At 49.1% G+C, this 27,802-nt stretch overlaps 1 protein-coding gene across 1 annotated transcript in view; it reads left to right on the forward strand.

Annotated features, from left to right (window-relative positions):
• Positions 1–5,111: 5,111 nt before the first annotated feature.
• Positions 5,112–27,802, forward strand: part of CRACR2A (calcium release activated channel regulator 2A) — a gene marked incomplete at both ends in the record, with an annotated part of 69,303 nt that continues 46,612 nt past the window's right edge. Inside the window, 4 exons of the mRNA XM_080811348.1 lie at positions 5,112–5,285; positions 13,618–13,729; positions 14,865–15,048; positions 18,490–18,636. Of these exons, the coding sequence (XP_080667474.1) occupies positions 5,112–5,285; positions 13,618–13,729; positions 14,865–15,048; positions 18,490–18,636 (617 nt within the window). The remainder of the gene's footprint in view (positions 5,286–13,617; positions 13,730–14,864; positions 15,049–18,489; positions 18,637–27,802) is intronic.

The following is a 27,802-nucleotide window of genomic DNA, read 5'->3' on the forward strand; positions in this document are numbered from 1 at the left end:
GTCCAGGTTTGGTAGCAGGTAATCCTTACCTCATAGAGTGTGTTAGGAAGTATGTCATATTTTTCTGGTTTCTGGAGAGTTTGCATAGAACCGGTATTAATTTTTCTTTAAATATTTGTAGTGTTCATCAATACAGCCATCTGGGCCATGAGTTTTCTTGTAGGAAGGGTTGTCACTGTCTGTCCAATTTCTTTAGCTGTGTTGCCCATCTTACCTATTTCCTCTTTTAAAAAAAAAAAAGGATTTATTTATTTGACAGAGATACAGAGAGAGAGGGAACACAAGCAGGGGGAATGAGAGAGGGAGAAGCAGGCTTCCTGCTGAGCAGGAAGCCCAGTTCGGGGCTTGATCCCAGGACCCTGGATCATGACGTGAGCTGAATGCAGAGGCTTAACCCACTGAGCCACCCAGGCGCCCCTACCTATTTCCTCTCGACTCAGCTTTGATATTTAGTGATTTTCAAGGAATTTGTCCATCTCATCTAAATTGTCAAATTTTCTGCCATAAGATTGTTCATACATTCTCTTAGCCTTTTAATGTCTATAGAATTTGCAATGTGTCACCTCTCAAATTTCTGCTATTACATTTCGTGTCTTCTCTCTTTATTGATCTTTAAAAACCAGGTTCTATTTTTGTTAATTTTCTCTATTGTTTTTCTGTTTTCTATTTCATTGATTTCTGCTTAGACTCTTAGTATTTTTTTCTCCTTACTTTGGGTATAATTTGCTCTTCTTTTTCTAGTTTCTTAAGGTAGAAGCTGAGGTCATTGATTTGAGATCTTTCTTCTCTTCTAATACATGTGTCTAGATAATTTTTTTTTCCCTGGGTACTATGTTAGCCAAATTTGATATATTGTGCTTTTATTTTCACTTAGTTCAAAATACTTTTTCATTTCCCTTTCTGTTTCTTCTTTGACCCATGACTTATTTAAGAGTATATTATGTAGTTTTCACATACTTGGGGATATTCCAGAGGTCTTTCTGTTATTGGTTCTAATGCAGTACCCTGTGGTTAAAGTACGTAGCTTACATGACTTGAATCCTTTAAAATTTATTGAAACTGTGTTATGGACCAGAATATGGACCATCTTGGTAAATACTGCATGTGCACTTGAAAAGAAAGTGTATTTAGGGGCACCTGGGTGGCTCAGTGGGTTAAGGCCTCTGCCTTCGGCTCAGGTCATGGTCTCAGGGTCCTGGGATCGAGCCCCGCATCAGGCTCTCTGCTCAGCGGAAAGCCTGCTCCCCGCCGGCCCCTCTGCCTACCTCTCTGTCTGCTTGTGATCTCTCTCTCTCTGTCAAATAAATAAATAAAATCTTTAAAAAAAAAAAAAAAGAAAGTGTATTTAGCCTTTGTTGGATAGAGTATTCTACAAATGTCAATTAGGTCAAGATTAGGTCAAGATGGTTGACAGTGTTGTTTACTTCTGTATCTTTACTGATTTCAATCTACTTGTTTTATTAGTTATTGATAGAGAGATATTAAAGTCTTTGAGTAGGACTGTGGATTGGTCTATTTCTCCTTGCAGTTCTATCCATTTTTGCTTCATGCATTTTAAAGCCTTGTTTTTAGGTGATAAGTATTTAAGATTATTATTATCTGATTGATGAATTGACTTCTTTATCATTGTGAATTATTTTTTTATTTTCATTAATATTCTTTGTTCTAAAATAGACTGTGCCTGATATTAATATGCAACTTTCTCTTGGCTAGTATTAACGTGGTATATATTTTTCTAGCCTTTTGCTTTTAACCTATTTGTGTCATAACGTTTATACTTCTTATAGACAGCATATAGTTGGGTTACCTCAACTTGGAGAGTCTGCCAGACTCTGTGTGGATTTCCCCTTCCTGTGTCCTAGGCTGAAAACTCTCTAGGCAATAATAGGGAGCCTTTTGTTTGTTTCCCATCTGTCACAACACAGTCTTTGGGCTAGGGTGAGATGAGTAAGGGCCCTAAGGGTACAAAACTTAAGAGGATAATTGCTATCTGATGCACAGTTTTCATAACGGATTTCTCTTTAAATCTCTTTAAATCTTAGGTGTCTCAACCTTAAGAAAACACTTGTAGAGTTGTGCAAGTACAGGGCTGGTACCGAGAGTCATTAGCTCAGCCTAGTCCTGACCCTGCCAAAGGCTCATTGTCCTTCATTGCCTGACGTCCAGTGTCTTCAAAAGCATTTTTTAAAAATCTATTTTGTTTGGATTTTTTATTATTTCAGTTGGAAAAGTAAATTCAGTCCCTGTTACTCCACCTTTTCTGGAAATGGAAGTCTGAACTTATTCTTTATGAGATAAAAATCCCACCTATAGAGCTCTCTGATTGAAATAGAAATGTTTTGGGGCCTCCCTGCAAAGAATTCAGCCAAAAATTGGTCTTCCTTTATTCAATAGACAATCAATGAGGATCTACTATTTACCTTATTCTGGGCTAGGAATTGGGGTTAACATCAAATAAGACTTGGTGCCCATCTAGGCATTGCTTACAGCTGGTGCTTTGGAACTCTTAGATTGGCTGTCTCATGCCACGCATCATCTGTGACATGGGTCAGGGAAGGCAGAGAGCCAGAGACAGTCAGACGTAGAACTCACTGATCACCCCTATTAATTGCCAGGCCCAGAATGGCTCAGGAGATTACTTAAGCTCACATTGCTATGTAGTCTTATTTTGAGGGAGATCGGACCTAACCAAAAATATTCTCCTTTATTGCCAGTTACTGTGACTGAAATCCCACCATTGGAAGCTCATTCATTAACAGTGGGGACCATGTCTTCTTTGTGTTTCCATTTTTCAGTGTTGGCTCAGAGCCTGCTACAGGGTAATCGATAGATGAGAATGAATGAGTGAAAAAATGAATGGATGAGTGAAGGAATGAGTGATAAATGTTAAAATGATGAATATGTCCCTGGGAGGTGATTTAGGTTATTATCTGTTGGTGACAGACCATTAAGAGTAAGGCCACAGCTGGGACCTATGATAGGAAGGCAATGTGGTATAGTACATAAGGTCTCTAACTATACTAGACCTTGATCCAAGTTGTTTAACCTTTCCCAAACTCAGTTTCCTCATCTGTACGATGAGAATTTTAATCATACTTACCTTACAGAGGGATATCAGGTTCTATCAGGATGAAGTATGTTAAGGGGCTGGCAAGAGAAAATCCTTAAGGAATGAGAGGTATTATTAGTCCAGTCTTCTGAGAACAGCAGGTGGCAGTGGGGTAGGGACTACTGGATGGCAAAGATCTTGAGAGATAGTCCTGGCTAGGTAGCAGGAAGACACAGACAGCTCTGCTCTTGCTGTGCATTTACAGAAGCTCAGATGTTACCATTGTTATTATCCCAAAGCCCTTCCTAAGCTCAGAGTTGCACGTAGATGTTCTGGGCAATACACATAAGCTGAACAGAAACAACCCCACTCTCTTGGGACTGACAACTAAGGCAGTTAGTTCCCTCTGGGGGAAGAGAGAATAAGAACGTTAAATCTGTCCATGATTAGGTAATGGGCAGTTCACACTATGTAGGGACGAAGAGAAACACTCAATTCCCGAGGGAGGTGGGGGGCGGCTGATCAGAGGAGTCCGATGGGAGCCCATCATCCTGCCAGGTGGAGTGAGAAGGTGAAGTCTGCTGTACCTTGTCTGGGTTCTGCTTCACAGAGTGCATTCCTAAGACCAGGAGTCATCTTCTAGTTCTGGGCCCACCGCTCTTGACACATCTGGCAGGTGGAAAATGTTGACTGAAATCATAGATCACTTTGGACTTATGGTATAACTGGGCCAGACCCCTGGGCTCGGATAATCAGACAAATTCCCCTGCTGATACAGTGACTTTTCCACCTTTTTTTGAGCATGGCACAAGAGACACAATTTAGAACTTCATTTTCTGCATTTCCCCTAAGTGCATTATAGTGTGTATCTGTATTTTAACATTCAATACTATGAAATACTGAAAATGTGGATCTAGCCTACTTCCAGAAAGTCTTGAGATAGAAAACTCCAAGGATTTTGATATTGTCTTTCATCATATTGACCCAATTTTTGTATTAAGAACAATTTCTTCGATTGAAATTTCATAAACTTACAGACAGAGGTAGACCCTTCTATATAGAGGTAGACCCTTAAATACAAATAAGTCCAGTCTTGTCATTACACAGATGAGGAAACAGAGACCAGACAGGTACTGACTTGTTCAAGGTCACCTAAGCAGTCGAGTCCAGACCAGAGGCAGGTTTCTGCAAACCTTCTTCCATAGCATCACATCACAATGCACCCCTTGAAGAGACTCCTGGAGAGGCTTTCAAAATCAGATCAGTGCATAGGATTTGTGATTCTGTGTTGTCTGGAGACAGCCCTGGGTATCCCCAACTATACCTGGCAAGTCCAGGAGAACAGGTAGCTCCTTGCAGACCTGGCACATTTCCATCCATCAGCTCTATCTGCAGGCTCACAGACTCTGCGGAGGTCTGCAGCATGAGCTAGGGGCTCACCAAGAGCTTGTTGATTGTGAATGACCTAGAAGATGCGGCATCTGAGTAAAGAGGGTTGTCCACCCTTGAGAGTGCTGAAGTGTCAGGACAATGTAGGATTAAGAGCAAATACACGTTCAATGAGCTTGGATCTAAATCTCCTTTTTTACATTACCTTGCTCTTTGGCCCTGGTCAAGTCACTCCAATGTCTGAGCATCAATAACGTGATGATGATGATATCTATTTCAGAAGGATGTGAGAAGAAAGTGAGAAAATGTGTATAGGAGACCGAGGCCTGGCGCCTGCCTCCGTGTGAACATTCAGTAAATGGTAGCTCGTCTAGCAGGATCTGTTTCGTCGCTATCAGTTTAAATGGGGAGAAATTGTTTTCAGGCTTCCTCTACCCACCCACCTCCTTTCAGTCTGGAAATATCTGTTTTCTTTGTCCCCCTCTTCTTTCTCTGAGGGGCTGGCTGATCTCTTCATGATCACAGCACATTTCCCTTTGTCCTGAGCTTTTGCTAATGAGGAGGTGGCTGCTAGGAGAGGCGGGCACCCTCACTCCATTCACACCACACCCACTGTCTCTCTCATCTTCTGTGTTCAGATTCTGCAAAGACTTGAAGAAACTGACAAACCCAGATGGCTACCCCTGACAGGAGAGTGGTCTCTAGACCCCAGAGACCTGGCCAGGGTGCAAAGGAGAGTGGGGCCTGCCTGGGTCCCCTCGAGCTGGCACTGCAGAGCAAGGCATGGGAATTCTTTCAGACCTGCGACACAGAAGGCAAGGGCTTCATCGCCAGGAGGGACATGCAGGTAAGAGGCCTGCCCACCCGGAATGCCAAATGGCATGGGTCTTGGGTTAAGGGGCATAAAAAGAGGCTGTCTACCTCTTCCCTGGAAGGAGACGTTAGACCAAACTCTGCTGGGAGCCAGATCTCCTGGGTTTGCTTCCTTTCTGGCCTTTGCTCACCGTCAGATGCAGACATTGTTTCCCCTCTCTGACTCAGTAACTCCTAGGGCTGTGGGAAATGGCGACAGTAGCCTAAGGGACTTGAGTAAGACATGGCGGAGAACCTTCGGAGACAAAGTGGAAAGGCACCAGCCTGTGGCTTCACAGCAGAGCCCCGAGCTATGCCAGGGTGCTGTGTGTGCATTCGGAGCAGGCCCAGTGACAGGTGCAACGGCAGGAGAGGAAGACCCTTCTGAAGCTCCTCTTATCTGCCCCTCACCCTCACGCCCAACCACACTCAGCCCCTTGTCAGTGGGTCCCAAGAGAGATACTGCCGAACCCCAGTGCACACCGTTGCCTGGCCAGGGCTCAGCAAACTCTCTGCAACGGGCTAGGGAGTAAGGATTCGAGATCCTGTGGGCTGTGAGCACCACTATGACCACTCAACGCCATGTTGCCTCTCGAGCTGCTGCAAGCAGCGTGTAAACAGAGGAGCTCAGCTCTGTTCCAATAAAACTTTATTTATGGACTCTTCAAATCTGAATTTCATATGATTTTTGCATGTCACCAAATATTCTGCTTCTTTTTTCAACTGTTTAACATGATATTGTACGCCTGAAACTAAGACAATGTGGTATGTTAATTATACTTGAATAAAAAATGTAATAAAAATATAGAAGCCATTCTTAGTTCCCTGGCCATAACTAAATAGGTGGTGGGTCTGATGTGTAGCTCGGGGGCCTAGTTTTGCCAACCCCCGGGCTAGTGCCTTTCTACCGTTCGTGTCAAAATCTTACTCTGGGGTCTTACTTAACTCCTTCATGCTGCAGTCATGATTTCAACTGACGTGAGTGAATAAAATGCACCCTCAACCAGAACAGGCTGTGAGCAGCCCTTCCCCAGCCTTCCCATCATTCTCTTGCTCAAGAGCATTTCGGGGAGCGGGGAAAGGATACATAGCTGAGCTGTTGGAAGGGAAGTTTTGCAGTGGTCAAGTTTCCTTTTTTAAAATTTAGCTTTTCAGAATGCGCTGAGTGTGGGCAGGGGTCTGTAGACCCTGGTGGGCACCAGCCCCGGGTGGGCTCACACTTGGGAGCTGTGAAGAGCTGAGCTGGTGACCTGGCAGAAAGGCGGCCGGTCTTTCTCTCCCGGGCCCCACAGGATGGTGTTTTCAGGCTTCGGGTGATCCCAGAACTCTTCCACCATACAATAGCTGCACAAATTGAGGGAAAAGACCTGGAGGATGGGCCCCGCTTAGCCTGCAAGTGAGCTCAGAACACCCTTGTTTTCAGAAGTTGACCCCCCAGTATATTTCTGTCACCGGAACTCATTCCCCAAATTGCACTCCCCATGGAAAATCAGACTCAATGTGCTTTGAGGAAACCTTGATCTGACCTACCCTGTCTGTGAACTTTGTAATCGCCTTCATAGGTCTGCAGTCGTGGTGGCTGGTGGTGGCGGTTTTAATGGCGTGCTTAACTTTTGATGATCCCTTCTGGAAAGAAAAGGGAATTCGCATTTGCCAAGGGTATATCTTTGCTCTGGATATATCCCAGTTAAGCCCGCTGAAGCCCACTTTTTAATGAAGGGAAGAAGAGGTATACTTTAAGGTATAAAGTATAAATTGTAAGACATCCTTTGTATTTGACTCGGAAGGATCAAGCTGAAATAAACGTTGAGTTCCAGAGATACCGACTCAGCTGCATTCCTCCTCGGTCCTCGCTCCCGACCCAGGCAGGAGGAGAAGGCGAGAGACCTCCTACCTGGCAGACGCTAGTGCATCCATGGCATTTATTCCTACCATCTCCTTTTCTCCCGAAGCTTCTATGTACTGTGGACAGTGAAGCATTTGTGATGTCGAGTTCTGTAGGCTGAGAAAGGGCCATCAAGAGCAGTCCTGCTGCTGTCCTGTCTGGGGGAAGATGGGCTGGAAAGAGGTGCAGGGAGAATCATAACCCTCTCCTAGCCGTCCTGGGCTCTCTGTGGAAACCCTGTGTGTCCCCCGGTCCTCCTGGGCATAACCTACAGGCATCTGTCTGTTGCCCATCACTCCTGCACAAAGCTGCTTTGCCAGGAGGTCACCCCACTTTGGTTGGTGACCAGCTCCTCGGACCTGGTTGCCACCACCTTGCTCACCCTCAGCTCCCAACCCAGCCTCACGGGAACTGGGAGAAGAGCTCAGAAGGTGCACACACACACACACACACACACACACACACACACACCCAGCCACCAGGAAAAGCCCTCTGAAGGAGGGAATGGCTCTCAAGGAAGGAGAGGTCACGAGCTACCCGGCAGGGCCAACCTAAGGGTTAGAAGAAGCGGGTGGAGAAGCAGAGTTGGAACAAGCCCATTCCACAAGACTGCCACAGTGTCTGAGCCCCGGCAGTATGGAGCCAGCCCACTCGGATAGAGCGGGGACCATAGAAGGAAAGGAGCAGAGTCCAGGAGAAGCTTTCTCCTTTGAGGACCCTGGTGCGACCTGGAGGGACCCGAGGCAGGCTGCACTGAGGGCAGAGGTGCAAGCCCTATGCTCAGGCTCCAGGTACGGACATTCTACCGTAGGGTCGGTGGGTGGCAGGACCAGCCTGTGTGAACAGACTAGGCAGCGGTGTGAGAACTCTCCCTCCATCCTCTACGAAGAACCTCTCTGGGTTTCATGGGGATTATTCCAGGGCAGAATTGGGGCGAAGATTGCTTTGTGGGGTGAAGTCTGATACAGTCCTAGACAAGCAGAGTCATGAGGCTGAGGGCCCCAAGTGGAAGTCGGTCCTGCCTCCAAGGGACAGAGAGACATGAGAAGCTAAGTTGGAGGGCATGAAAGAACTCCTTCAGCCCAGAGAGGGAGACGGGGTCAGCATGGGCAGGAGATCTCTCTGAAGAAACCTAGAGCCTCAAAAACCCTGTTTCCTTGATTTTTCCGAGTGAAATGATGACCTACCAATGCCAGGTACCTGCCTCCCAACACTGCCTAGAGTTCCTAGACTAGGCGAATTGTTAAGAATCATCTAGGAGTTGGCAAACCAACCAAATAGGGCCTATTTGTGCAAATAAAGTTTTACTGGAACGCAGCTCTGCTCCTTCATTTGCAAAGCGTCCCCGGCAGCTTTGTGCTACAGTGGCATAGCTGAAGAGCTGTGACAAGGACCCAGCCTAAAATATGCACTATCTAGTCCTTTACAGAAAAAGTTACATGGTTCCTGGTTTAGGTTAACAAGAAGACTTTCTAGGATTTTTAGAGCAAATTGAACCGAGTTTTAACCCTGAATCTGCAAATTCACGTAGTGGTATGTGAATTTGTGTGAGTCTCTTAAGCCCCCTGGACCATAGTTCCTCAACTGTGAATTATTTATGGTTCCTCCCAGCATTAGAAGAGAATTAAATGAGTGTGTGCACAGAGAGCACTTGGCCCTGAGACTAGGACCTGGAAATCCCTCCATAAATGTACATGCATGTGTGTTGGGAGAGTGAGGTGGGGACTTGCGCCTCATGTCTCATCTCAGTCCTCGACGTCCTCCACACTGTGATTTTTTAAAATTGTGGCAAAGGACACACCACATGAAATTTACCATCTTAACCCTTTATAGTGTGCAGCTTAATGACATTAAACACATTCACGTTATTCACCCTTCTCCACTGTCATCTCTAGAACTCTTAGCATCTTCCAAGATGGAAGCTTGGCGCCCATTAAACGCTAATTCCCATTGCCTCCTGCCCGCAGCTCCTGGCAACCACCATTCTACTTTCTGCCTCTATGAATCTGACTACTCTAAGTTCCTCATATAAGTGGGGTCACACAGTATCTGTCCTTTTACAACTGGCTTATTTCACTTGGCGTGATGTCTTCAAAGCTTATCCATGTTGTAGCAAGGCTCAGAATTTCCTTCCTTTGTAAGGTTGGCTAATAGTTCATTGTACCTGTCTGAATACCGCATGTTGCTTGTCCTTTCCTCCCTCAGTGGACACTTGGGTTGCTTCATGCCCTTGAATGAAAATGGTGCTGCTGTGAACAAGGGCGTGAAGTACTTGGAGTCCCTGCTTTTGGTGCTTTGGGGATATAGCCATAAGTGCAATTGCTGGACCATAGGGTAATTCTATTTCTAATTTTTTGAAGAACCACAATACTATTTTCTAGAACAGCCAGACCATCATACGTTGATTTTAAGTGCAAGTCGTCTTGTGCTTCCTTGGAGATAAGAAAAGGCACTCATGCCATCCGCTCGTACCCAGCTGGTGCTGTGGTTGTTTGTGTCCAGTCCACACCACTGGGGCCATTTTGCTTCTTAGAGGACATTTGGTGACGTCTGGAGACATTTTTGACTGAAACGACTAAGGAGGGAGGTGTTACTGGCGTCTGTCACTGCATATGCTATAATGCCCAGAATAGCCCCCCTCCATCCCCCAACAAAGAAGGAAGCATTCCAAGATCTCAATAGTGCAGAGGTTAAGAAACCCTAGGCTACACCAAACAGCCTGAACCAAGCGCGTGAAAGCACAAGGCAGACTAAAGGTAGATTTCATCTCTTGTGCCTCGAATTCGCATCCTGAAGATGTTTGGTACGAGAAGAGAATGGTTGGTGCTGAAATGGAGATCTGAACAGGATGTCGTAGAAGCCTCCAAAGAAGGGAGACTTTAATTCTGGCTGTAAAGTTGGATTTCTTCTGGGTCTCTCTCTCTTTCTCTCTTTCTTTCTCTCTCTCTCTTTTAAAGATTTTATTTATTTGAGAGAGAAAGAGCACGCACAAGCAAGGGGGAGGGGCAGATGGAGGAGCAGACTCCCCGTCGAGCAGGGATCCCAACTCAGGACTCGATCCCAGGACACTGAGATCACGACCTGAGCTGAAGGCACACGCCTAACCCACTGAGCTACCCGGTGCCCCTGGTTTTCTCTTTAATGAGTTTCCCAAAGACATGTTGGAGGCTGTGCGCCCATTCATTTTCAGCTGCAAAATGCGTGTTACTGGCCTGGTGGCCAGGAAGGTTAGGGGCTCTGGCTGATGAGCAGCAGAAGACAGCATTTCTCCGTGGTTCTGGGAGTCCCAGCCATTGGCACTGCTGCAGGATTGCTTCCTGTTCCAGGTCCTGGAAAATGTCCCATCTACAAGACCTTGCCGAGAATCTGCAGGTGTGCTCCTGGTCACAATGGGAAGCATGAGAGTCCAGACCAGTACTCCCTAGATAAGAGTTCGGGGTCTCCTGCCATCACTCTTAGCACTCAGTTGTTTACTTGTTCATTCAACAAGTATCTGAATACTCCACGTGGGTCAGCACTGAGCTCCCCGGGAACAGGATGGTGAGTGAAAATGAACGGGTTCCCTGTCTCAGAGCTTCCAGTCCACTGAAGGAGCAGACATTCATCAACTAGTCGCATTTATCAGGATACAAAATACAAGCTGACCTGAGACCAGTGTTTGGTGGACTCACACAGCCTGGCCTGCCCCAGGGGCTGCAGAGCCTGAGTGAGGCAGGAATTCAGAGCCAGCTTGATGGCAGTGGAGGGAGGCAGGTCTTCAAGGAGCAGTGGGGTTTTACAGAGCCCTGTGGGCATGGGGCGTGTTGGCATAAAAAGGGCGAGCTGACTTTTCCCCCATGGTTCCTCCTTGCCCCGCCCACCCTTCCAGATGGGAATGGAAGTGAAACAGCATGTACAAAGGAAACAGGATCTCTGGAAGCCTGGGGCATGGTGCTGCTGGCCAGAGAGAGTTTGGTGGTTGCTGGGTAGCTGGGTAGGCGGGGAATGGTTAAGGCCCAGTAGGGAATTCTAGAGAGAATACCGCAGAGGACCATTTGACTCTAGCTGAGGCCCTGAATGGGTAATCAACTCTTTAATCCCAACTCTTTAATCTGGAGCCTTGCAGGCTAGCTGATCAGTGGAATGAATCATCTTGTACCCCTTCACTCTGCTTACCTCAGTTGAAAATGTAGACAACACCAGGTGCCCAGGGGACAAGACCAGACAGAATGAGCTGGGTTTACGTGGCTTGCAGGTCCTGAGAACAGAGATAAATAAGAGATGATTATGGTGATTAAGAATCACAGGAAGGGTAAGAACTACAGGGAGGATCTAATATCGCTTTCCCCAGCTTCATTGACAGCAGAAAGGAAACCAGCCTGAGTTGTAGACCAGAGAGCCTGGGATTTGGTGATGGAGGGATTTGTGCTAGACTCAGGAATGGAGACCAGAGGTGGTGTATGATAGCTAACGAGAGGAAGGGTCCCCACATGTGGGGTGGTTTTGGTGAAAGGCAAAGGGAGGGTCCCACCAACCTCAGCAGCCCCATTGCAGCCCATTTCTAGCTTTAGCACACCATGGATCAGATTCGGCGACCGTAGACTGACGGCGGGGAGGGAGGGAGGATGGCCCCGAGGAATGGACCAGAGTCGCTCGGATTTTGACTCTCCCTCCCATGTAATGCCTTTGGTTTCCAATGGAGCTAATAAGCTTCTTCCTTATAAAATTGACTCATTCCTCACCCCACATTCTCTTATTGTGGCTTTTGAGACAGCTGGTTTATGGATTGTTGATAAGCCCGCGATTCTGCTGTATGCTAAGCAGAGGCACTTCTAGAATCTAGAATCACACACTCTCACTCCCTTCCTTTCTAAAAAAACTCATTCATATTTAATTCAGTTCCCCTAAATGGCTTCCGCATCATCCTATCTTCCCACTTTGTAATGCATCGCAGTCTCCCTTAATGTATGACCTGCCAAATTAAACTTTATGGCTTATGAGCTAGAAGATTGCCATAGGATCAATCCAAGTGTTCTTGCAAGTTATGCTATGGGCTTTCACACCTGCCAGCTCATTTTCATTGTTCAGATGGGTATATATCTTCCTTCCTACAGCCCCGTGTTCCTTGTCTCCAGCTGTCAGTCACTTGCATGCGGGCAATTTTGTGTAGCTGTCCCTTAGGTAACAGGGAGGAAGGGGGAGGGTCAGCTGGGCCATAATGAACTCCCTTGGGGAGTCCTCGTTTGGAGACTTAGGTTATTAGGGTCTAAGAGAACACTCGCTTCAACGATGCAAATCAGCCTTGGCCTGGGGCCACAGCACATCAGGCAGAAGGCCAGAGGGAAGCATCAGGAACTCAGCCACTGGCTCCTCGTCCCAGCAGCTGGTCCCTGCCCTCCCATCCTGTGTGGTCCTAGTCAAGCCAGGACTCAGCTTCGGTGTTGATTTATAACTTCCTTGCACACTGTCTTGTCCAATTCCCCTTTAGAACACACATGGTCTTGTGGGGGTTGATCCCTTAAGCCAGGGGCAGTTAACAGCCTTTCGGGAATTAGTTGAGAACCAGTAGGAAGCCGAAGAAGGGGGCACAGCCTGGAGTGACGGGTGTGGGTCACTTACACGGAAGAAGGGGACTTACCCAGCATCCCCTCGGAGCTAAAGGATTGAAATGTGTGTCCACAGAAACTGACAAACTTGATGCTGGGGCCCGGGGATCGTGAGTGCCTCCATCAGGGAAGACTTCTGACAGTGTGACCCCTACCCGCATCCTAGCAGGAGAGCTAGCAGGGGGCGGCAGGGGGCGGCGTGGGGAGAGTAGGAAAGACTGACAGTGAAGCCTCACTCCTCTGTCATTCACTTGCTGAGAGGCCTTGGTGGGTCAGTGGGTCTCTCTGTCTCTCTCACCTTCTCTGCCTCTCTCACCTTCTCTGCCTCTCTGCCACCTTTTATTGAACATGCACTGGGCCTTGTTCTTTATGTTTACTCCCTCGTTTCACTTGACACTATGTGCAGCTATTATCCTACCACAGGAGTCAGTTCTGAACCTTTTCCATCCTTTATGGTTGTGAGGAGGACCAGCTTTGGAGTCAGACCTGGATTTGACTCCTGGCATTGTTATTTATAGGCTGGGGGACCTTTGGGCAGGGAACTTGAACCTCGCTCTTCATCTATAAGGTGAGATAATAATGCCCACCTAAAGGATTGTCATGAGAATTAAATACAAATACACGTGTTTATAAACATATTGATAAACAGGTATTTATTTATAAATCTAGCAAACTGCCTTGCACACCAGTAGGCACCCAATAAATAGTTGTAACATTCAAGGGCGAGAGAAGGGCGGTAACGGGGTCTTTGTAGGACAGGGCCAGCTCTAGACCCTTCTGGCAGCAAGCTCTGCAGTTCCAGGGTGGCCCTCCCTGAATGTCTGAATGTTGACCACTGCAGTCTGGATTGTTTTCAGAGGCTCCATGAGGAGTTACCACTCAGCCTGGAGGAACTGGAGGATGTGTTTGATGCCCTGGATGCTGATGGCAATGGCTTTCTGACGCCAGAGGAGTTCACCACTGGATTTAGTAAGTTCCGATGGGTGCTGGGGTCCCAGGGTATTCATCTACGTAAAGCTATGAGAGGTTCCCACGTCCACCACCAGATCTGTGGTCTGTATAGCCCAGGCTTCTTTGCCCTCCGGAAGTGTCCAGGCTCTGGATTATTTGGGCCTCTTTTTTGTGTCCACATCGGCTGTTTGTACCACTGTTCTCTCCGTGCCCACTACACGGTGACGGCCAGATCCCCTCCCACCTGAGAAGGGCAAGCTTGGCATAAAAGGAGGAGCCAAAATGAGATTTCCAGCCTCTACATCTCCTTTCCTTTCGATGACACCAGTGCACAACACAGTGGGATGGCTGCCTGGTTCATTTCAACCTGGGTCTGGCTGAGTCTTCCAGGTTGAGGGGAGCCCACCACCAGAGGAATTTCTAGAGGGTTTGAATAGAGCAGTCATTCAAGGTACCCAGGAGGAAAGAGAACAGAGATTCATGAACAAGATCGAGAAACAAGATACACCATCCGATGAGATACTGATCAGATATCGATCAGAGCAGGGACCAGTATGGGTCAGCAGACAAGTTTTACCACACATCCGCCTTACACAAAGTACTGTAGAGTTTGCCCGGAAGAACCCGAGGCTCCTCCTGCGCTCTAGGAGCTTGCAGTCACCTCGAGAGCACAAGACAGACTGCCGTGTGTTACCGGCAGTGTGAGTATGGAGAAGGCACACCCAGAGTTGCAGAATCACTTGTCAACATGGACCACCGTGGTCCTGGTGATGGGGATGACTCGATGATGTCATGGAGCAGTCAGGCTGCTGCTGGAGGTCGATGGAGGGGAGGCTCTGGTTGTGTAGAGAGGAAATCAAGGAAGACATGAGCTCTAAGCCAGACTTCAAAGGTTCGAGGACCACAAAGGTGCCGTAACACTGACATCCATTCCCAGGCTCTAGCATGTCTCAGAATCCCGTGGAAGTGACAAAGTCCCCAAACCCGAGAGATGGTGTCCAAAATGTATGCTGCAGTGGTGAGGGGGGGGCGCTCCCCTTTTCTTCTCTCAAATGAGCCTCCAGTGATTTCCGGCAACTAAGAAGGATAAGGTCTTCCTGGGTGAATATTTATGGATTGCCCGATTCAGATCCTTGTGCCGTGTACCCCCCAGGTCACTTCTTCTTCAGCCAGAATAAGCCGGGTCATGAAGAGGCGGGTGAACAGGTGGCCCGGCTCCAGGAAGAGAAGGTGTATCAGTCCAGAGGGGAAGAGCACGTGGGCGACACGGATGAAGATGAGGAGACTCAGTTCCAAACGCTGATGGACAGACTTGGAGCCCAGAAGGGTTTTGAAGAGTAAGTGACGACAGCGGTTGTGGGGGGGGGGGCACCCAGGAGCCACCCTTCATCTGCCCATGCAACATCCACATTTGTTCAGAGCTCAGCCAGACCCCAGGTTCTGGGCAGCCAGCTAGAAGACTTGCTCCGTACAGCCTGCCCTTGGCCAACACTCGTCTCTGCTTTCTGCATTTTCTCTCGGGTGCTCAGCCCCTACCCTCCCACTCTCCTTACTCCTACCATACGGCATCAGCATAGTCCTTGGCTCCCTGAGGAGCCGTGTGAGGCCTGGAGGGGCTCTCCATGCATTTTGCTGGGGTTCCCCCGTCCCTGCCAGCTCACCAGCATTTCCTCCTCCCCCCGGAGCCAGCCCTGGGTCTCAGGGGCTGCAGGACATCCCAACCCGCCCTGCAGTGGCGGGCTCCTGGTGCAGGCTCCTCATGTGGCGCATTTGCCCACCGTGCCCCGGAGCCAGAGCAAACCCGTCAGGAAGCCGAGGCGGGAAATTAACCAGTTTTTACCAGCCCACCGCTTGGATAATCAGCAACTCAGCTAAAAATTTCAGATGGCTGGAACTTCAAATAAAACATAATACCCCCATTTTTTTTTCCAAAACACATCTGACATTTAAAATGAAATGAAATAAAAATAGGATGAAATAAAATAAAAAGTGAGGTTGCAGCTGGTAGAAACCAGTGGCCTAAAAACGCAGAATACTGTTCTCCCTTTTCCTGTTGCCTTTCGCCTTTCCATTTCTGGGCCTCTTGGTCTTGGCTTGGATGTGTGTTGCAGGAGCGGGAACGGCCTAACGATTGGAACTCTGATGCGTCCCGAGCTTGGGAGGAGAAGGAACTGTGGTTGAGGATGATAAAGAAGTGGCGGGAAAGGAGGGGCCTGCACACAACACGCAGGCCAGAGCAAGAGTCTGTCGCTCTGTGGATTTTTGAACCAACAATTCGGTAGACTGCGTCAGAGTTGAGAAAGGACCAGTGGAGCCCTGGGAGAGAGCCCAGGGAAAGGCCCTGGATGGGCAGTGCACTTGCCCCTCCCCCGGGGGGGGGATCCCAGGCCCCCAGGATCATGACCTGAGCAGAAGGCAGACACTTAACCATCTGAGCTCATGGACGGGGGCAGGTGGGTGGGAAGCACGGTAGTCAGACACCCCACTCAGCTTCTCTGAGGACAAGACGCCAGAGCCCAGGGACCACAGCCAATGACCCCGGGAAGCCTCCTCCTGGAGGAGCGGGAGGAGAGGGCAGTGTGGACGAGCCATGGCACTGTCATGAAAGAGAGGCACCTCTCCACCTATCCGTCCCTTTTGGGCCAGCCCCCTTCCTGGCAGGGCTCTCAAAACAGAGTTCACTCGATGTTCCTCAGAGGGCCTGTCAGAGGCCAATGAGGAGCTGAGCCAGCTTGAGGCATCCTAGAAGAGAAGGCTCTAAGGGAAGGCTTCAAAGGTGGTCACAGAAATTGATATGCAGAAGATGGCGGCCAGCACTCTCCCTCCCCGTGGAAGCTAAATGGAAGGCAGGGGTGGGTATTGCAAGGGGGGAATGGCAAGACCACCAGGCCCCAGAGAACATAAAGGAAGCTGTGAAGACTTCGGAGGTCTTCAAAGACTCACTCCCCGGAATGGCTTGTGTGTTGTTCTGGAAGCAGGCAGATGGGTCAGCTGACCTCCTAGAATCCTGTCTAGCCCTGCTCCCCTACACCCTTCCACAAGGAGCAGAAGCGGTAGACCAGGTGTCTGGACTCCCGGTGGTCCAACTGGTGGAGTGATTTGGCAACTTACAGAACTTGGCTTATATTTCATCAAGAATTGACAGATTTGTCCCTTCTCCAGAAATCTGGGGGGGAGGTAGTGTGGCCATGACGAGGTGGTTCAGAGAGTTTTGGAAGAGGGTCGGGTGGGTCTGCAAATCTCACTGGAGGCTCTAGCCAGTTGGCTGTCCCGGCAGGAACTTGACAGATGTGAACAGACAGACCAAGGTGGACCTTGATTTTATAACGCATGTACTTCATGAGGGCATCAGTCTGCCCCAGTCATGGGAGGCCATCGTCGTATGTCTCTGGGACCCTTGAATCTCTGAGTCCCTGGTACTATCTCCACTGTACCTACAGGACAGCAAAGTTCTGGAAAGGGGGAAGCTCCTCCTTCCCCGTCCCTTGTTTCCCGGATCACCTCTTGTCCTCTCAGCGCTGGGTTCCAACAAATAAGAAATGCTCATTGGGTGATGGGTGGATGAGTGTTCCAGATGAGCTGGAGGATAGCAAGGGAAGGAAGGTGGGAGGGGCAGTGGATGGACGATCTGATAACTGAGCAGAGGGAGTTTCCCTTCTCGGTGCGCCTCCCTGTGCTGGGAGCGGAGAGTGCTCTCTGGGGCCCAGGCCCCTGGTTAACCCTGTGCTGGCAAGTATCACTTCTGAGAAAAGTTGCTCAAATAGAGGACTCATCACACAGGAACAGAGAGGACTTTATTCTTTATCCTGAGGGTTCCCGGTGGTAGCTACCCTCAGATCGTAGTGGTTTCAGAATTTAATGGGCTGCAGACCAGATTGCTCTCGGGCTCTGCGTGATGGTTGGCCGTAGATATTCAAGTTTCTCCGGAGACGGAGCACCTGGTCCCCGGTGTGTGCCGCCGCCTCCTTCCTCCTGTCCCCGATCAGCGAGGCTCCGTCTGTCTCTGTTGCTCTGCAGTACGCACCTGCCCAGTGTGCCTGTTAGCTGGGGCTGGGGCTGGGGAGGGGAGGCTCTGGACATGTCACTCTGTGTCTTTGTCTCTCTGCCTGCCTGTGTCCCTGGCAACTTTCTATTTGTCGTTCTGTGTGTGCACACACGCGCCTCGCAGATTTGCGCCTTCCCTTCCTTCTGCCTGTCAGTCATTCCTGGTGCCACCGGGCCCCAGTGGGGTGCTGCGTATTCTCTCCCGTTCCCCATGGTGACAATTGCTTTCTGCCATCCATCAGATGACATGTCTTTACCTCTCAGCTGTGAGGACCGTCCTTCCTGGGGCGACAAGCTCTCTCCTTCAGCTGCACGGCATTTGTCCTCACACGCACCAGGCTCCTGTCCTCTTCTCTTCCTGACATTCTTCGATGCTCCCAGCACGCGGCTGCGCACACTCAGCACCACCTGCCCATCGGTAAAAACCAGAAAGTGGAAGCAGTGGAGCGCCGGGTGAAGGGGGCCGACAAAGGAGCCAGGCAGCCTGAGTTTGACTCTTGACTCCGTCATTTGTCAGCCGAGTGATCGGAGCCAGCTCCTTTACTTTCTTCTGAGGGTTGGCAGAGCCCCAGCCCTACAGATCACCCTGAGGGTCAAATAAGCTGATAGGCGTGGAGTACCTAGCATACAGCCAGCACTCAATAATTGCTAGCCATTCGTTCTGGCTGTCAGTTTCACATCCAGGAAGCAGGGTGTTGCTGCACTCGGATATGAATGCCCCCTTTTTCTTGTAGTGAAAGTGACATCAAGCAGCTCTGGTTACGGCTGAAGAAGGACGAACCTCACTTACTGTCCAACTTCGAGGATTTCCTGACCAGGACCTTCTTGCAGCTCCAAGAAGCTCACGAGGAGAAGAACGAACTGGAGTGCGCCCTGAAAAAGTAGGTCCCGTCCAGCCTTTGGCTGTACACGTGTGGGAGAAGCAGAAGCGTGAAGTGTGCTTTCTCACTCCGTGAGGCCTCCCTGTCGCGGTCTGCCAGCGTGGGCACTGGGACCTGTGGCTGTCGTGGAATGTGTATTTTTAAGCCCTTGCTCACATCAATCAGGTGCTCACCATAGGCTAGGCACTACTTAAACATATACACCGGCTCATTTCGACTATTCACCGTTATGCCCATTTTATAGACAAAGATGTCGTGGTTCTGAGGGGTGAATGACATGCCCTGGACATACAGCTTGTAAGTGGCAGAGCCAGCCTTCTGAGCAAGATAGCCCGGCTCCGAGACTGGTTGGAAAACCTCTCTCCCTGCCATTAGACAGTGAGGCCCCAACACCCTGTGGCTACCCCCCAACTGCAGGCCAGCCCTGGGCCCCACTGAGTCCCCTCCTGACCACTCCCTGGACCCTTACAGCCTCACCTCGGTCCTTACAGCCTCACCTCAGTCCTGTTGCCTCCTGGCCACCAGGGCCTCTGCAGTCATTCGTGATTTCTAGTTCTCCTCGAGGAGGCAGGCCCAGCAAGGTGAGCTTGGACCTGAAGCCAGCCTTGTGCCGCAGACGTGGGGCCGGCCACATGGATGTTCATCCCGCTGTAGAAACAGGTGCTGCGCGTGTCGGTAGTCCTCACATGCACTTGGTGATGGGAGCTCGCACTTGGTGAAACACGGTGGAACTAAGAATGTTCGTTATCCTGAAGGTGCGGCCAAAATGCAGGGCTGGGTCTGGATAGCCCTTGGAAGCCATCCTCCGAGTTATTCTGCCATGTGCTCTCATCCCGCCCAGAGATCACTCCCTACGCAGGAGTCCTTGACTGTTCCAACACAGACCATGAGCCCTTCCTTGCAAAACTCCTGGTGCCCAGCACCGCCTCCTGGGGGTAGGGTTTCAGAGTCCAGGCAGCTAGACTTCGGTGTCCCCGCTGACACGGCCTTGGTGGAGAGCACACAGGCCCTGATTTAGAAGGAGGCCCCCACGTGTCTTACCGCGTAGATCAACTATCCACACATTTCCCCGAGTTCCTTTGCTTCTCCTGCGTCCCCCAGATCAACTCTAAAAAGAACTTGTTGGGGTCCACTGGGTATACACAGGTCTGGAAAAAAGGACCTTCAGGAGCATGAGTTATGAGGAAGTTGTGGCCACGTAGTGCTGGGGAGAGCACGGTTTGGCTGGAGGAGAATCGTGAGCATTCCAGGAAGAGGCTCCCGAAGCTCAGAGAAAGGAAGGATGGAGGGTTTATCTCCGCACAGCTTTTAGCTGATGAAGCTGTGAGTCAGGACAGATCGGAGTTTACGTCTTGGCTCTGCCGCTCACTAGCTGTGTGACTCAGGCTAAGCTCCTCAACCTCTCTGAGTCTTGGCTTCCTTATGCGTAACATAGGGATGAAAACAAAATCAATATTGGATGCATGTTAAAATAATGATCCTTATTATTTTAAGTAAGTCTGTTTGTCAGTCTTAGAGGATTCGCTGGCAAGTGGAGCGTTTGGGCCTTGGTACGAGCAGTGGTGAACTTCAAAGTTCCCTCTATCTTTCCAGACAACGTGGTGTAGAGCCAGCAGCCTTGGCATCACCTGGAAATTTCTTAGGAATGCACTATCTCAAGCCTCCCCCCAACTCTACTGAGTCTGCGTTGTGACAAGATGTCTAGGTGCTTCATGTGTGATTTGAGAAGTGGGGAGCTGGGAATCAGCTCTGCAACCAGCTAGCTCTATGACCTTGCTCAAGTCTCTTGGCCTTTGTGAGCCTTGGTTTTCTCACCTGTATTCATTTCTGACCCTCCCTGCACCCCCACTTTCCTCTGCCCCCAGTGTTGATCACCCCAAGGGGCTACACAGTCAGGTAGCACATCACAGAGAGGAGGGTACTCTTTGATTGAAGGAGGATGAGAGTGGTCACAGCCTAGATGGGCAGCAGTAACCGAATTCACAGCCTGGAATCTTTGCTGCAGGGTTCTTGTCTCCTGGCCTGCACTCCCACAGGGAGAAAGCCATGCCCTTGACTTGTTTCAGAGCCGGTGAGCCCTCATGTTCACCCTGAAGTAGCCTCTTTGAGTGATTTGCCCTAATTTAATGATTATTAAAAAGGTCTTGAGAGGAAAGTCAAGGTCACTCTCGCCTGCATGTGCAAAACGAGCTTGGCCATAGGTTTCAGCCATCCATACCCATCCTCCGTCGATATCCCTGCTACGTGCACCTGCGCTGGGTCAGCTAAGGGAGTCCCACTCCTGGCTGGGCAGCTGTGGTGGGACTGGGGATTCTCGGGGCTCCCCGGCCAGTCCCATTTCAAGGGTGTTCTCTGGGTGCAAAACCAGAGACCCTCAGGCTGCAGTTGAGCAGAGCATTAAAACAGAAGGCAGGAGAAACCTGAGTTCTGGTCCAGGCACTTCCACTGACGGCTGTGTGACCTCGGGCAACTAGCTTTACCTCTCTGTGCGTCAGTTTTCTTACTGGCAACATGAGCAAATGGGCTTGGTGTTTTTCAGACTTTTTGACTGTGACTCATTAGAAGAAATGCATTTGGCTTTGCAAGTCCCAGACACTTCGATGTTAACATAACTGAAAATTTCCCAAAATGGAGCTCCCCCTTACTACATGTGACATACTCTGACATTCTCTATTAAAATCTCTTTTATTCTCTTGTCTTCTATGAAAGAAACACAAAGGCTGGTCATATCCGGCTTCTGGATTATGACTGGACCCGATGATCTGTAAGGGTCCTCGGAGCTCAGCAGTCAAAGAAGAAACTGGAAACCCTGACAGCATCTAGAATATTTAAAAGGGAGTCTTGACAGATAACCCAGGGTGAGGTTAAGTGACTCAGAAACATCTTCTAGGAGATGAGTTGGGGAGTTTGGGGCTGTGTGTTTCCAGGCATCAGGGAGGGAAGAGAAAGGAAGAGCCCTTGGAAATGGCCTGATTCAGCCTGGAATCAGGGAGTTCCTGAGGACTGTCTGAATGTCTCCTGGGCTCCTCCCTGGGCTGGCTTTTCAGTGCAGAGTATGTCATTGTTGCTGGGCGTCCGGCCTGGGCACCCAGGGACCCAGGACGCTGTCACTCTTGCTCACCTGTAACAAGCCCTTGCTCTGTACCTGGCCCTAAGTTGAGCACATAGAACTCAGAGTCCCCATCTTCGGGGAGCTGATGATCACACTGATAAGGTCGAGCTCATACCAATAAAAATTCTGCCACAAAACTGAGCTGAGAATTCCTGTACCGTGGAGAGGCCAGATGGTGTTGCCATTGGGGCCCCAGAGGCTTTTCTTTCCTCCTCCTTTTGCAGACCACACATCTTTTTTCTTTCTCCAGTGGAGCCCAGAGAAGATGGAACTGAGAGCGGGGGGTGGGGGGATCCTGCCCCCAGGGTTAGAGTTTTGTTGCCCTGAGTGAACCAGGTCCACTCCAGCTTCCCTTCGGGTTCTCTCCAGGTTCTGTGGTGGAGGAGCGTGCAGCAGGCTTGAGTGCCTGGGAAAAGTTCCGGATAGCTCCTGTCCTGAGACCAGCCTTGGAAGACCTCCATACCTCATTGCCCTAGATCGTTCAGTTTGGTTTGGTTTTTACCTGCACACTAGGAAAAGGGGAAAGAGGCCAGTCTGGGAGCACTCGGTCTCCCACCCCCTTGTCCTTGATGTGGCGTTTGGGTCAGAATCCTGAGTACAGTGTTCGACTTGGTTGCGTGTCCACTGGGAAGTAGCCACAGCCTCACTGGGCATGGTGGGGACAAAGTCAAATGCAGGAACATCGGGCTGAAGTCTGGTTCTCCTGCTGAACTTCAGAATCTGGAGGAGCCTCCACATCTCTCCCAGGGCATGGAGGCTAGACTGTAACAGAGCAGAGCTCCCTTGTGTTCACCACACGGGAGCTCAGAGGACTTTACATTTAGCAGGACACATACAGTTTAGGCTTAGAAAGAACTTCGGGCCATCGGAGTTACTGATTCCTGGGGCGCCTGGGTGGCTCAGTTGGTTAATCGTCTGCCTTTGGCTCAGGTCATGATCCGGAGTCTCAGGATCGAGTCCCACATTGGCTCCCTACTCAGCGGGAAGCCTGCTTCTCCCTCTACCTCTGCCCCTCCCCTGCTCATGCTCATGTGCATGCTTTCTCTCCAACAAATAAAACTAATCTTAAAAAAAATTAAATAAAAAAGACAATTACAGATTCCATTGCCATGGAAAACATCTTTCCAATTATCTTTTCCTGGAAACAAAAACAAAAAAACCTGGCTTCAGCTCTCCCAGGGATGTAGAGTGATACTGTCTGGAGGCCGCCGTAGGTTCGGACCTTTTTGCCAGAATCACTAGGAGATGCTGAGGTCCCACCCCAAGCAGGCCAGATTCATTTGGTCTGGGGTGTGGACCTGACATCTGAGTTTACAAACTATCCTGAGGGATTCTTTTTTTTTTTTTTTTTGAGAGACAGAGGAAGAGAGTTAGAGAACAAGAAAGAGAGTGAGTGGGTGGGGGGAGGGGCAGAGGAGGAGGTAGAGAGAGAATCTCAAGCAAGCTCTATGCCCAGTGTGGAGCCCGGCACCAGGATCCGTCTCACAACCCTGAGATCATGACCTGAGCCAAAATCGAGAGTCGGATGCTTAATCGACTGAGCCACTCAGATGCGCTGGGATTCTGACTTTTGACCAGAGTTGGTATCTGCTGGATGCGTGGTCCTTGCTGGATTCTTTACCAGGATCTAACCCTGAGGCTGGGGGTAAAGATGAATTAGGTGGTGTCTAGAGAGTGCTTTGAGGTCTTGGAAGAAAAGTGCTTTCTAGATCAAAGGCAGGCCGTGGGCCGTGCTCAGTCATCTGCCGCTTAGCTCAGCATCCTGGGAAGACCACCCAGGCTGCCTGCTTCGTGTCACCCAGGGACGACTCTTGGCTCTGACAAACTCAGCAACAGTCCCTAGGGCCTTGTGAGAATCAGTTCCTCATCTGCACAGTCTTTCTTGTCCAGCTGAGTCAGGCCTCGGGCACTTTTCCGGGAGCCCGGGGCTCCTGCTCAGCCACTCTCCAGGCACTCACTGTCTAGAGTGATGACCCTGGGCTCTGAAATGGTGTCCAGACCAGGGGGGAATGTGTCTTACAGTCTGACAGACAGCCTGTCTATGATACTGGCTGCCCTGCTACAGCCTGAGAATTGGGATTCTGTAATATGAAGCTGCAGAGACATAAGAGTCTTTGGGGCAAGAGGGTGACCTTGTCTCCAGATAGGGCAGCAAATAAGGCATCATATATATGGCAGGTGGCCCTTGCATCCCACCTGTGAAGGACCTGAGCTATGTGGTTCTCAAATGTTAGCCTGCTTCAGAATTACCAGAGGATCTTGGTCTATAGGTGGATGCCTAAGTCTCTTCCCCAGACAGTTGTTTTTTTTTTTTTTTTTTTTTTTTTTTTTTTGCCAGAGAGAGAGAGAGCTAGAGCGAGAGCACGAGAGCACAAGCAGGGGGAGCAGCAGGCAGAGGGAAAGAGAGACGCGGACTTCCCACTGAGCAGGGAGCCCGATGTAGGGCTCAATCCCAGGACCCTGGGATCATGACCTGAGCTGAAGGCAGACGCTTAACCGACTGAGCCATCCAGCATTGCCCCCAGAGAGTTTAAATCGGTATGTCTCAGGGATGGAGCCCAAGAATGTGTATCTTAGCACACATCCCCAGTGGGTCTGATGCAGGCAGGCCACACACTGCACTTTAAGAAATGCTAGACTGTTTCTCCAGAATGCATCTGTCGGCAAAAAGTACACTCCAGGGTGACCTTCCAGTCTGGAATTTTAGTGTTGTTCTTAGGGTGAAGAGAAGAAGTTTTTGGTGAGGGATTTAAGTAATGATGGTATGGCCTAATCAGCACATGTTTTTTATTGGTATGTTACCATCTGAGGCAGAAACACAGTGTTATCTGAAGCAAATTGAAAGGTGAGGCTGGTCTGTGCTCTGTGTACACCATGAGCATGATTGTACACCTGACTAATGAAAAATGGGTCGCTTTATAGGATGGGATAAAGCTGCAAAGTTGGTTTATTACAGGCAGCAGAATCTAATTAGGGAGAAACCATCCATCCTGAAAATCCAATTGGCGATTATACAGTCTTTGCAGAATTTTACACAAACTCTTATGGTTTCCTTTCATTCAGCTTTACTCTAGTCCTGTGTCGGGGTGGGGAGGGGTTGGGGGGGGACACGTATGCTGCATGTATATGGGTGTGGGACAGAGACAGACAGAGACAGAGACAGCGATAGGGAGGCAATTAGAGAGACTGAGAGAGACTGATTTCAGGGGAACAAGAAAACCCCAAACAGGGCTTTTCTAGGAAGAGCTTCTCTTTGCTGTCCAGAGTCTGCAGTTGCCAGAAGGCGGCGGCAGGGGGCAGCAGTGAGTCCGAACACTGCTCGTACCATTCCCATCCCAGCCAGCAAGCAGGCTGAGCCTGAACGTGCTTCCATTTTCTTCTCTGGCAAATAGCAGGCTCGTGGGAACTTTTCAGGCCCAGGGTTTTCACTCTGGGCTCAGTGCCATGGGGTTGAAGGTGGGGGCGACATGGGAAAAGGGATCAAGCCCTTCCGGCGATCTTGGCCCTCTTTAGCCTTGGTGGGTCCGCCCGTTGGTCCCATTCCTTGCTCCAGTTCCTGCTCAGCTCCACAATTGACAGACTCCAGATGGAATCTGGACTGTTGGCTCTCCTGAACCCAGACGTATGGAATTTCCAGTGTCAGCACTTAGGATGTCTGGGAGGATACAGAGGTGACGTGGATGGAACACGAGACTGGGAGTCAAGGCCGGGTTCTCCCCTGTACTCAGACCCTGCATATCTGGGTGCCCAGAGACTGGTCCCTTCCTTGCTCTGACCCCCTTTTCCTTTATGTGCAAAACAAGGAGGTTGGGATTATGTGAGCCCAGTCTCTGATGGGGAGGGGGATTCTTCTTCTCTTTACAAAAGTCTTTCACCAGATTGTGCAAACGAGGAGACGTGTCAGATCATTGTCAAGGCCAGAGGCATTTCTAAGCTCTGTCTTGACTTCAAGCTCCTGTAATTTATCTAAAATGTAGAAAAATGCGATTTGTCCAAGGTCAAGACAACACCTTCATTTAGGGAAGGAAGGAACTACTTATTTTCTTGAGATGATTTCAGACACCCCTGCCTAGAACCTAGAAGGTTGACCAGATGACTTTCTGAGACCTTCTAAAATCTGGACAGATTCTGTTCCTAAATGAAGGCCGAATGGAATCAGAAAACAGGGGAAGGATATTTTTGACAAAACCATACTCTATAGTAGGAAGGCTTTGGCCTGTTTGTCATTAGCTGGAACCCCGGTGGTACTGAATTAAAGCTTTACTCCAGTGTGGTACCTTAACTCCGTGTGCGAATCACTTTGGGAAGGTTAATTAATTTTCACAGTCCCTGTGGGAGCCTGGCAGGGTAAATTATTGCTAGCTACATCTCACCTTTCAGTTCCCTGCAAATGATCTGCAAAGGCTTCTCAGAACTATGCCTTGTATTGTATCTGCACCCCTACTCCTTCCCCACATATCCCTTCCTAAATCTCCAATGCTACGCACGTGTTTATCGTTCTCTTTTATGGAGCAGGTGTCTGCCCCAGTCAGACACCCTGGGTGTCGTTCTGTCCTCTAAGCTGGACCTGGAGCTTTCCTCCTGGCTTCCAATAAGACTCATTCTTTCAGATCCATCACTGCCCTATGGCATCCTCAGTATATAATTGTTATTTCTTTCCTTCACTTTTGAAAATCTCCCTTTTCTGGACTCAGCATCTCTCCTCCCGAGAACTCTACCATCCTTCCCGCTACTGGAGTAGGGGGCTCTGTCCACTTCCCTCCAGGTAAGGCTCTGTGGCCCCAAAGTTGCTATGAGCCCAAGCCAGGGAGGCACAGCGGAGTGGGGTGTGCGGCACAGCATGGGGCTCCTTCCACCTGTTCCTTCCTTCCATGCCACCTTAGCATTGGACTTGGTGTTCTTAGGTGCTGAAATCCTGGTGTACAGAGCCCATCCCATTGGTCTAAATTATTTTACCCAGCGTGTTACTTTGCAAAGGGCTTAACCACTAGTTAATGTTGATGGTGATGTCACGGCTCTCTCTTCTTTCCTGATCCGCCTCAGGTTTTGTTCTAACCCAAGCCTTCTGTTCCTTATGTTTCCCCACTCTCACACATGTCTGCTGCTGCCTGATTCCTCCTGAGTTGCTACTTGCCTTTTGGTTCAAATCAGGAGGAATCATAAAGCAGCAACTCTTAAAAGGGAGTCCACAAGCCCCTGGAGAATCAGATAACTCATTTACTTAGGATTTATTAAATGCATCCTATCAGTTATCTATTATACTAAATAATTCCACATGCATTATCTTATTTAAACTTCACAACTTCACTCTACAGTAGGCATTGGTATCTGATTTTACAGAAACAGAAAACCTCAGGGTCACCGAGGACATGGGACTTGTCCAAGGCCACAAAGCTTGTAAATGTCAGGATCAGGATTTGAACCAAGACCTTTTTACTCTGGGTCTAAGGAATTCTGAGCCAACCATAGCTCTCAGCGGGTTAGAACCTAGACTGCACTGGAATGTGCTAGAGGCACTATCCAGCTATTATACGCAAAGAGTGAGAAAGCGAGGACAAATGTTGGTGCTCATGACTGTTCCGCTGCCTCCTTCCTACATTTGTCTCTCTGCCTCACTGAGAGCTCACATCTCTTTCTCTCCCTCGTCTCTGTCCCTCCTCCCCCTGCATCTCCAAATAACTAGGCACAGATAGCAAACAGGGAATAATTAAATAAATACTGCCCTGGGTTGTGGGGGAGTGTTTTAAGAATGGCTAACAGAAATAGGTTGAATATTTATGCCCACATGGTACTAATAGCTCAAAGAGCTCTATTACAGACTACTGTCTTTGTTTTATTTGATATTTTTACCAGTGGCAGGAACAAAGGGAGATAAGAAAGAATATTTTGTAGTCATAAAAAAATACTTTTTTTAATGTATGTATGTATGTAAAGTAAAGTATGTATGTATGTAAAGAAGATGCAACAGAAATAAACTTTTAGGCATCAAATAACAGCAGCAAAATAGGTAAGGCAAAAAACTTTGAGGAAAACAAAGAAAATTTGATAAAAAAA

Source organism: Martes martes (genome assembly GCF_963455335.1).
Source record: "Martes martes genome assembly, chromosome: 8".
In the NCBI taxonomy this organism is placed as follows: domain Eukaryota; kingdom Metazoa; phylum Chordata; class Mammalia; order Carnivora; family Mustelidae; genus Martes; species Martes martes.